The following is an 11,797-nucleotide window of genomic DNA, read 5'->3' as shown; positions in this document are numbered from 1 at the left end:
ATTTGGTTTTGATGTTAAATGTAAAAACACAAATAAAACACATACACAAACAAAACTTCAATGTAAAACGTGTGTTTGTTCTGACGTTAAAACAAATGTGTGCTTAACAAAGTAAGTATCATGGTTGGGACAAAGGTGACATAATATCTGCGCCATTTCAGCTAGAATAAAGCTTTGCTATTGGATTTATTTGAAAACCCGTGTTCATTATACAAGACTGACGTACTGTGAAAACTGCCTGGTGACGTGTCCAAACAAAGCCACTTCGTCGTTTGACGGTCGCCAGTAGGGGCTCTTGTGTTTCCGCGTGAAGAGTCCACGTCTCGCCGCCGTAGAGTAGGATGGAGACTACGAGGGACATGTAGAGCCAGTACTTGTTGGGTAAGCTGTTGGAACTGCTTGTCAACAGACTGCTCATTATGGCAATCGCTGTCGTCGCCATGGCAATTATTGTTCGGACCTCAGCGGTACTGGTACCATCCTTAAACAGGGATGTCTTCAAGTACTTGAAGCAAGTAATTTGTTTCGCTTTCGCCGTTCTTTGTAATGTCTGTACTGGTGTTGGTTGCGCTGTCCACCATGATCTTTGACTTTCCCGTGCCGACCACCATCCCGTATGTATTTGCTCTTTAATAGAGTATTTAGGTAAGATCTTGAATCCCATGAGGTCACTTCCATCAGCGTTTCTCAAGTTTTAGATGTTCCACCGATTGAGATAGAGATGTGGTGGTCATGGAGAGTCTCTGGCATTATCTTTTCGAGGAAAAGGATGAACAGGACAGGATAGAGCAGACATCACTGACAGACGCCAACTGATATTCTGGAGACGTCAAACTGCTGTCCGTTAAGAAGTGCTGCAATGGTGGCATTTCCGTAGAGTCCTTGAACGACTTGCCCTTCGTCAATGTTTAATCTTCTCATAACATGCGAAAGGCCATCATACAACACGTGGTCGACAGCTTTCTTAAAGTTAATCAAGTTGTTGAAAAGGTTACTTTGGTGTTGCAGGTGTTTCTAAACGATGATTCTGCACTTGAAGATTTGTTCCAATGAGGTCAATGCAGTTTTCACCCCATCTGTGTGGACTGCTGCCATCTCGGTAAGAAGATTCCTGTCAGCGTTTGATATAACATTAAGCTTGAGTAACTGGCCTTCCTGAGGGTCCTGATGGTGCAGTAGGCCTTCTTACTGCTTCATGCGGTCATCTCTTTGGCGATGATTTATGTTCCTCAATCCAGTCCTCATTGATCCCTTTCATCTTCTTCCTTACCTTGATTTTCGCTTTCTGGTAATTTGCAGTAGAGTCCAGGCTGGTTTTATTCTCATGCCTCAGCTCTTGTTACATATATCCATGATTTCGGTCGACACCCATGGCTTGTTCTTCATTCTCTGCCCCCAATCACTTTTTCAGCCTTTTCAAATAATAATACCTTTCAATATAATTTCCGGCGCGTACATGTATACAAATCCACTCGTTTGTGAGTATTCGAAGTAACAATCATGTCAGACGGCGTGGTAAATACCAATCACAAGCTCTGTAGTTCAAACAGGGATCGGCCCTGCAATAAATTACATGCACGCACATCAATATAAAGAGCTTCAGGGATAAAAACGGACCAAAACATAGTGTTTCAATCAATCAGAAACGTAACTTTAGAAACAAAACTTGCGACACCTTTGACGAATAAGTTTGCATTCATGTCGGGCTGCATTGTAGAAACTTATCGAAGTATATTAAGTGCAAACATGTGCCGTATAATTAAGCAGACGCATGACAACCGATATTTATCTTAACAGATACACTTACATTCATTAATAACCAACCCAATTATTGGACTGGAAAAACACATATATATACAGAACAATCACTCAATCTTATACGATATAAAAAAGCAACATAATGTTTGCTTTACTCATCGGGTGCACGAAACTTCATCTGGCGGTAAATACTTAAACGTAATAGGTTTTGTATTTACTAAGAACAGAATTGGGATAAGTAGCTCACATTTATATATTTATGTTTAGTGATTACAACGCAAAATCCATCTTCATGCCTACTTTCCTAGATGTATGCGGGGTGTAAGACATCACTCCGTACTAAAGAATGAATTAATACTATGGCAAGTTAAAAAGTTTTTTTGCATAAACGGAACAAATGTAACAATATAAACACGTTTGTAAAATTAATTCATGCCTCCTATTTAAAATGTCAATCGTGTCCTTCTTATGACAGTATGCATCACAATCAACGATTGAGCTAAAAATTAAATTAGATGAATTGCGTCATTGCTGGATGGACATGTACGTAAGAAATAATATTTGGCTAATGGACGTGTTCGTTAGATTGTATAACACTGTTTGTGTCTGATATTTCTTCCATAATTAAGTTACAAAATGTATATACAATATCAACCATGGCCCTAAATTGATTTTTTTTTCAAAACTTCTTCAGGTAATTATCAATATGGGCTTATTAAAGTTGATTAAGGTAATATACGTTTATAAGAGAGTGATATTTCATAAATGTCTGCAGTTGCGACAGGATAGATATTCCCAACATGCGTTGAAACAAAAAAGCATATGTATTTGAGAATCCGTCAAACCTAGCTCTTAAAAAGTTCAAAGCATTACTTGATATATAATAATGATATTATAACGATAGGGAAGTCACGTTTGATCCTATATATCTAATCACGTTGGAAAAGCAAGCATACATCTTTAAAACAATGATATACAGTAATGGTAGTTCGTGATTGGTACTTTACAAGATGAACATTAAAGGGACATGTTTTGAAGTATGTGATTAAACGCTTAAAATTGATACATGTAAACATCGAAGCTAAAACTTCAATTAAAATTAAAGGAAGAGGAAAACACAAACTCGGCCGTCCGTGCTGACATAATTTCGGTTGTATTTTACACTTTAGTTAAGCAATACTCGTCACAAAATAAAACGATGCCAACATAATTTTCCAATTATTATACAATCGTTTCGCGTTTGTAACGCTTTATAATTGTCATGCTTTTATATAGTCAAAACATGCATATATTGGATATTTTAGATCATGGTAAAAGTTCAGTATTACTATTTTATTGGAAAAACCATCACTTCAAAACAGCATTGCAAAGTTTATACATTTTTTTCAATGTGGTCAATTTATCAAAACGTGTAATGGTACCTTTAATATTAGAGCACTGCTACCTGATGCTTTGTGTACATTTCTTGTTATCAAAGTTTTAATTGTCGCCCGTAACATTTCACATGGATATCATAACAATTGACAAATATCGGTCTTTGTAAGAATTTAGCGGTTTGATCCACTTGTTATTCGTTGGGGAGGGTAATAATTATTGTATTATCAATTTTGTATCTAAAAAATCCTGAGTTCTACTATAACATAAAACAAACTTAAATTTATTTCTATGTAAAACATGAACAATTTCTTTCAATTTATGAGTAATCGTCGTTCTGTTTTCCTGATATTTTTCGCAAAACTCGTGTCTTAATTATATAGCATTTGATATTATTCGTATAATTTGCTCTGTGATTTAGCTTTTGAGTTAACTCCCAAAGATCACGGCGTTTAGTCATGATGAGTTTTATTAAATATTATCCGATGTGTTTTTTCTGATTATTACTTGTTGATGACAATATGATGATTCAATTGTTATGTATTTATTTTTCTCGGAAAATGCAAACGGAAAATGCGAATATAAACACGAAAATAATCGGGTACATATAAGTATCGTCATGACGTCCGGTTGGTGATGATTGTTTAGAAAACTAAATCCTTTCTCATCAAAATTAAGCACCACGATAAGTTCCAACTTTCCGCCAGGGGATTCTTTACACTTTGATTGAATTTATGTTATATAATTAATCATTCGGCTAAGATAGTGAGCACTTGTCTCGCTTGACACATTACAACGATTATTTAATGGAACGTGAACGACAAAATAAATATGAACGAAAATACAACTACATCATCCGTGTGCACATGTTTTTACCCACATAACGTTAATTATCAGGTGTGTTACCTTGACAAATGGTTGTTTCATTTTATAATATCAAATCATTCATACTGAATAATGTATTTTCGAATGTTTTCATAGTTGTAAACGTAAATAAGATCTTGTATTTGGATTATGCCTAATTAGCATTGAAATGAAACGTGCTTTTTTGACAAAACTTGGATAATTTGAATTCTCAATATCTGCTGGGAATAAATCGTCGTGGTTTCGGATGCCAGTTTAGGCAATCACCAAGACTCCTTCTTAACAGTGACATTTTGACGAGTTGAACAATTTAAACAAAATACAAATTACTGTCAGTAACATTGATTTACTAGTAGGAATTTAATGTGTCTATGAAGGATTTGGAATAATTGTATATTTAATAAAAATCACACATGTTCATGTCTTAAAAATTATATCAACGTTGAAACGAACACTATCACCAATGTGAACACTGACTGAGGAAATATATTTTGATTGTATACATGCAAACCTCGAAGTTTGTTTAATGGGAAAATTCGTTAATGGAATCAAGGACAAATATATCGCATCAATCTAAGTGTGTTGTTGTATGTTATTTTCATTCGTAATGTAATTAACTTTAGAAATAAAGATGTTGCAACGTTAAAGCTATATGATATAAAATCATTGTTACACTAAATGACAGTTAGGTATTGTTTAATGAGAAAATGCTTAATATGATACCAATTACTGCAGTGTTTTAGTGATCAAGGTATGCACTATAATTCCAATAAATTAATATGTCTACATGGGACTTATACTTAAATATTGTATTATTTGTTTTATTCTGGTCATGGACAAGTGTGGATGATATCATATATTATGAAGCTAAAACCTTTACAATGAATGAACGATATTGGTGTATTCGTGATAAAATGAATAAAAACAACACCATTATTTCAAATATATTTCTGTTGTAGTGTATAGTATGATTTATTTAACCTGTGTTGTTTAAAGAATTATGAGTAATATGATACTTCTTCTTATACTTTTTGGATATTGTGTAAACCACGCATGCTAACTTCGTCTGTATTTTAATATAACAACTGTGCATCATATAAATTATTGGAGTTATAAATTGCAACCTTATGTAGGCTTGATTTGAAAAGAACGTATTTGTATTGACCTTTATAAGGCGGTTTCCTAAGCAAGGATATCGTTATATGTACATCTTGATGTTGTATGTTTTGTCCTACATTTTTATAAGCAATCGGCAAACTTGCATAATACCAATAGCAAGCCGATAAAAACGCAAAATATATCCCCTGATGTTCTGCGATGTAACTGCTGCTTTATTCGAGATATTCTGAGAAGAATTAAGAATTGTTAAACCCTTGTTCATTGTGCATTTGTTTTGTAAATTGATGGTTAGGAATGACCAAGTCTAAAGTTGTAAAAGCTCTGAGCATATACATCATGACCTCGTGTTTCACAGGCATGACTTCATCATTTAACATATTGGAATGTTATGCATTTTTGAAAGACGAATTTTCGATTACATTCAAAACGTTTGCATAATAATTTTTGTGTTTATCAATACCCTTTATGTGATGCTCAATGCTATATAGTAATGTTTAATGAGGTAATGATAACCGCGTTGTTGCAGTGTATTGGTCCCCTTTAAATATTTAAACATCATTAATATATCATGTATAATAGGAAGGTTTGGAGTATTGCAGCTACCACATTTAATTGATTGTTGGTTACGGGATCAATTTTTTTTGTAAAATTAGACAATAGTTATGTCTCTATTAAAATAGCAAATACTAGTCGGATAATGATCGTGCCTCGTTATTTGGCAATTGGTTTCTTTCTATAAATTATTGACCACATAGTGTAATTTTGTTTTTCTTCATCTAGTGCAGCTGAATGGTCACTTGGTTACATAAGTGAGTGTTACTAATTTCACTTTGTCGTAATTTTTTCATTGACAGTTAGTGCTGTTGTCTTAGTTATTTCCATAGGTTTAATGTACTATCGATATGGCGGTCTCAAAATTACATATATTACATATTCGCATCGGGCTGTCGATGTTAGTCACGTCTTTAAGAGGCAAACTGTAAAGTAAAACACTGGCCATAATCGTTAACACTGGACATTATTTTTCAAAAGTGTATAAAAATCAATATTTTAGACTAAAAAACTTTATTTACACACGTACACAGTTGTACATACATGACTCTTGAAAAAATCTCGAAGCGATATCAAATTTGCGAAATCCACGAATAATATGTTTGTTGACTGCACTTCACTACAAACGATGTGGACCAATCGATTCACGTGTACATGCAATACACCTTAGTAAATATTTGAAAAGTAATGTGGACAGACTGATAACAGGCGTAAACTGTCGAAGAAAGTTTTGATAATATAGATTTTAGGTAAACTGCTTTTTCGGTTGGTCACTGTGATCAATTGTGACCAATTTCACTGTTTATAAAAAATTCCGACCCCGGCTGTAAATAGTGTTTTTCATTACTGTTCTATGTTGTATGATTGTTCCTAAATTGTCTGTACAAGGGGCAACTTGCGTTAAGAATATAATTGAACATATTGCACATAACAAATACAATGTCCAAACCTCAAATTAGGGCTATTACTATTATATATATTTCCGTTTTGTTATAAAAAAAGTAATTAAAATACATAGAAGATCACAACTGTGCATTTTAAAACAATAAGTAAATTGTGGTATAATAGTAGTGTTTTATTTTATTTCAATAAACTTATTTTATAATGAAAATCTGGCGACATTAAATGAATAATTTTTCAAAACGCAGCTGTGTATTACATAGTATTTATTAATAATTAAAGTGTAAAAACTCAATGACGCGTCGCACACGTTTAACATGTTATTTGACAGGTTCATTGACTACAGCTTGGGGAATGATAACGTGAATGCATGTTTCTGATTAACACAACAACTCTAAGTGTAATCAAGTTTTATCATACTTTCTAAACGTACATCAAAATGACAAAAAGTTGTCTTATTAAAATATATTTAAAGGTTTAAATTATCAAGTCATTATTTTTATGTAGTAAATAATCAGTTTTAGTGAAACAAACACTATGATACCAAGCTGTTATATATCTTAGACACAAAATCAACACGTAAATATACCTTTGCATATATTTCATCAGCTCATTGACTTTTGACAGAAGAGACATTGTATATTAGGTAACGTCGTTCTTTTTTCTATTAAAATATATCAGTGCTATACTATTTCTTAAGCATCGTCGGAGCGGTGTACTCAATTATTATTTTTAACTTTTTTGAAAATAAAAGCGTATTGATATATGAAATGTTTACTGCAAAAAAGGTACTTAAAACAGCATTTTTGTGTTTTATTCTTGCAGGTATATACTTAAATATAGACTAAACACCAACCAATACAAACAGTACACCTGCTCATGACGTCTTAATTGACAATATGTCACAACATATATAAGTTTCAGCTATACAATTTGCGTCGCTGCAAATAAAATGTGGTGTTAATGTTAAAAAATTGTGGAATAGATGTATGCTAAAGAAAGCATGTGCAACCGCTGACATTGTCGAATGCAAATATATACGGATTCACTCGTTATAAATAGGAACATTGTATGCTAAAATTGCTATCATGAAATGTCTTCCATTTAAATGACATAAATTGTAAAGTAACAAGAACCGAATCTGCCGTAGTTCAAGAAAGCAAACATATTTTGTGGTTTTAACGAAGATTTGTTTTCTTTTTAAAAATGGTAGTCTAACCCGATTTACATTTTCAATTTAAATTGTGAATCCCAGTTCCCAAGCATGTTTGTGTAAAAAGAGATTGCTTTGTATCGGTAACAGCAGCATAGCGAATTCCAATCTTACAAGGCATACTAGGTAGCATTTATATAAAAGCGAGCAATCTGATTATTGCTTTTCAAGAAACATTTTATGTGAGTTTTTTTTTTAATAATTTAATAAATTTAGAATTATTATAAAAAACCTACATGTAACATTCATGTAAAATTGAAATGGGTTATGTTAATGCATAATGTGATACTTTATAACAAATTAAATGCAAAGCTGAGAAACTTAAAATATTCACCTTTCTAATATTACTTATATTGTCAACATGTGTCAGGCTTAATAAACCGCATCATCATTCCAATCAGGGTTACCCACTCAAAAGTCTTGATAAGCAAGTTTGCAAACAAGCACCAAACCTGATTATGACAACAACACAAATGATTTGTTTTGTCGTCTAGAGACGTCGGTCTTCTCGAGTCTCTGATTAAAAAAGCTTCGGGATATATATGTATCGACTAAGAATAAATTGTTTAAAAAAAAATCAGCAGACATCACCTAAAGCGCGAATCAACTAGTTTATACCATTTGGAAATTGTATTATCGTTATGTCGAGATAAACATTTTCATATTCAAACGGGGACACATTGATAAACCATATTTATCGTAACTTATGCAGAAATCGAACCTCATTTCAACCATGTGTATTTATTGTTTGTTGTAATTTCTCAAACGTATAATAACTGTTAAAAAAATCACTCGTGGAGCTAATATTACCAGCCGAATACATGCTGTTTACTGATTAGTGTAGATATTTGAACGTCCATCACTGTGCTATTTCGTATTTATTCGATGTATTATGCATTCATATTTAATGAGGTTTCTTAATAATATGTAGGCAATAACATTTGATATAAATACATCTATAAATGCCAAAATTTTATCCTAATTTTGTTACCTCAGTGATTTATATTTGTTGATGCCCCTAGATTACTATTTGGTTTTAGACAGTCAAACAGATCTAACATTGTGTGCATACGTCCAGGAGCATGCCTTGAATCCCAAAACAGCTAGTCTCCTGTTTGTGTTTCTCTTATTCTATGCACTAATCAGTTGATAAGTAATTTAACCTGTAATGTATCGTTTGAGTACTGTCGAGAATGAATGCACAGCCTGGACCAATTGCATTAACTTATAAATAGTTTTCCGTTTTTGCGGAAACGATGGCATTGGCATAGTGTTGGTAATACTTACTTGATCATAAACGGCAAGCAATTAAAAACATATACTAGTACCACAATCTTTAAGTAAAACCGGATTTGCAATGTCTATGAAATTTAACGAGCATTGGTCATTCATGGAAACAAACCATCACGATAAAAACCTCACATAACAAGTACGATACACATCATAGGAATAAATATAACCATAACTCTTCAAGAACACTTGCCCTTATACACTATTATACAATCAGAAAACCTGCTATTAACATACACTGATAACAATAGCTAAGCTTTGAAGCCGCACGGCAGCTATTTTAGAAACAATGTTATATTTTGAATGTAAATGTCACAGTGACCTTGAGCTTTGACATAGTGACCTCAAACCATGTTCGATTCTAGATCTCAATGAGATGCATGCACATGGGAAGTTTGAAGAACATAGATCCGAAAGTTTTAATTTTATTAACAAGGTTAAAGTTGTGGGGCAGATCCACACATACATTGACAGACAAACATCGTTACATACAGTAATGCTTAGTGTGCTTACACAATAATACACAGCAAAAAGAGTCAAAAGCGTTACAACGTGCAAGCAAATCGTTACAGCAACAAGTAAGCTAATTTGAGTGTAAGTCTGCATATTTTTATTCAATAAATATACTACCGAACTATTGTGTCTTTAAGTTGGAATAGCTAATAACGATAATATTAAACTACTTTTCTGTAACGCTACTAAAATTCTTACTGGGAATGAGCTTCTTATTAACAGGGGTTCGAGCTATCGGAAATAAATTACAATTAATACTTTTTATAATCGATTTTCATAAGAGGTTGAATTAACTTATTAAGTGTAATGCATTATCCAGTTGATGTATATGTAAAATTAAAACACACTAACCTTTAAATAGCGTACTTAGGTCTATGCATTTACTATGAATTACATGCACATGATAAATCAGCAAACACGATAAATAATGCTTATATGAACTTGGCCATTTACTAAGTTATTTTTGGTGTACATTCCATACTAAAACACGCCCGCTGCGATGTTTCAAACATACTTTTAGATGTTTTTAACATTATAAATTCCCTTTTAACGGGTTTAGATAACTTGATACAATGAAACATATAAGGGGAAAACACGTTATACTAATACTTACAGATAGTGCTATTAAATAATACCAATCTATATTGTTATATACGAAATTTACGCTTCCAATCACACAGCGCGAATATACAGAAAATAGTTTAATACAAATCATGATAATATATCATATTGATGAAGCGATACAATTCAAAATGTTTAATGATGTCTTTAAACGGTAAAATATATAATTAGTAAATGTTTATCTTTCAGAACATTATATACGCTACAAGTCAAAATTAGTTGGCATGACAACAACACTGTTTGATTTAATGTTTTATTTGGACTCTTATAACACAAACATATATAACAAGCTCACTGTTATTTACTTGATCAAAACCTTGAAACATAAAGGTGCCATTTCACACAGTTTGGCAGTTTCTAAGTGTGCCATTAAATGCCTTATATTGATAAATGTTAACATTGGATATAAAAGTCTCCAGTAAAAAAATAAGAATAAAATTTAAAAAAGTAAAAAAGGTAACCCTCAGCAGAGCTCGAACCACTAAACCCTGGAGTCATGGAGTAAAAAGTCTACCATTTAGACCACTCGACTATCCTTCCAAATACAAAGCCAGGCTTATGTTATACTTTATATAAGAAATCCTCTTAGTTTTACAAAATACAACAACAACAACAGAACTCTCCAAATTATAAAATTCGGTTCTTGTTGCAACGCTTTATAATTTTCGGGTTTTTAAATCGTCAAAAGATGCATATAATGGCTATTTTAGAGCATGGTAAATGTTCAGTGTTACTGTTTCCATACAAATATCATAACTAAAACGAAAATTTGTGAATTTGAAACAACTTTTTTCAATTGTGTCAATTTACCCAAACGTGAAAAGGCCTCTTTAATCAATGAATTATAAAATGGCCTGTCACAAGAACCGGTATTCAGACAAAATGTTATTATATGTTCTAGAAGCACATATTTTCTTGATTTTTGCCAAATATACTTTTAACGAAAAATACTCGTACGTTTTTCTCATTGATGAATACTAGCGTTCAGTTTCATTATAGTAACTTATATGATAATAATAACTAAAAGCTTTACCAAAAAGTGTTTGAATTTTGGATTATACCATGAAACATGTTATTATTACATCGACATATCCACACATTTGTACTCACGAATACACCCTTATTTTAATGACAGTCCTTTTCGGAGTCGGGGATTACCTGTATGCGTATTTGTTCTGTTAACACTAGTTAGAACTAGTTACAAATAGAAGCTATACCGTTGTCATGCATTGAAACATCTGTTATGGAAACAATGACCGTTAATTAAATAGTTGTCCTAAAACTTCTTTAATCTGACATCTGATGGCATTTCTTAGGCATGGCTTCCTTTTTTGTTATAATGATTGCAACTACATGAAAAACAATTTTGGAGGGGATGTCACCCTCTGGGATGCTGTATTTCGGTCAAAAGGTCAATGAGTGCATTTTCTTTAAACATTGAGGTAACATCGCAAAAATTGTGAAATATTAGATACTATTACTGATTTAATCATGAACTGACTTATATTTGATACTTAAAGGGTTATGTCAATTTTTAGCTGATTTTGTCTTTTCATAAGTAGGTCTAAAGTCATCAAGTGCACTTTTATAACC

General features: G+C 32.6%; 1 protein-coding gene across 1 annotated transcript in view; it reads left to right on the top strand.

The window, feature by feature from the left end:
* The first annotated feature begins 1,021 nt into the window (after nt 1-1,021).
* LOC127849153 (cardioacceleratory peptide receptor-like) overlaps nt 1,022-11,797 on the top strand; it is a 48,980-nt gene continuing 38,204 nt past the window's right edge. The window contains exon 1 of the mRNA XM_052381872.1: nt 1,022-1,099. Within this exon, the coding sequence (XP_052237832.1) occupies nt 1,022-1,099 (78 nt within the window). The remainder of the gene's footprint in view (nt 1,100-11,797) is intronic.

The sequence above is a fragment of the Dreissena polymorpha genome, chromosome 10 (genome assembly GCF_020536995.1).
Source record: "Dreissena polymorpha isolate Duluth1 chromosome 10, UMN_Dpol_1.0, whole genome shotgun sequence".
Classification (NCBI taxonomy): domain Eukaryota; kingdom Metazoa; phylum Mollusca; class Bivalvia; order Myida; family Dreissenidae; genus Dreissena; species Dreissena polymorpha.
The sequence above is the reverse complement of the archived record's forward strand: the minus strand, read 5'-3'. Positions and strand labels throughout refer to the sequence as shown.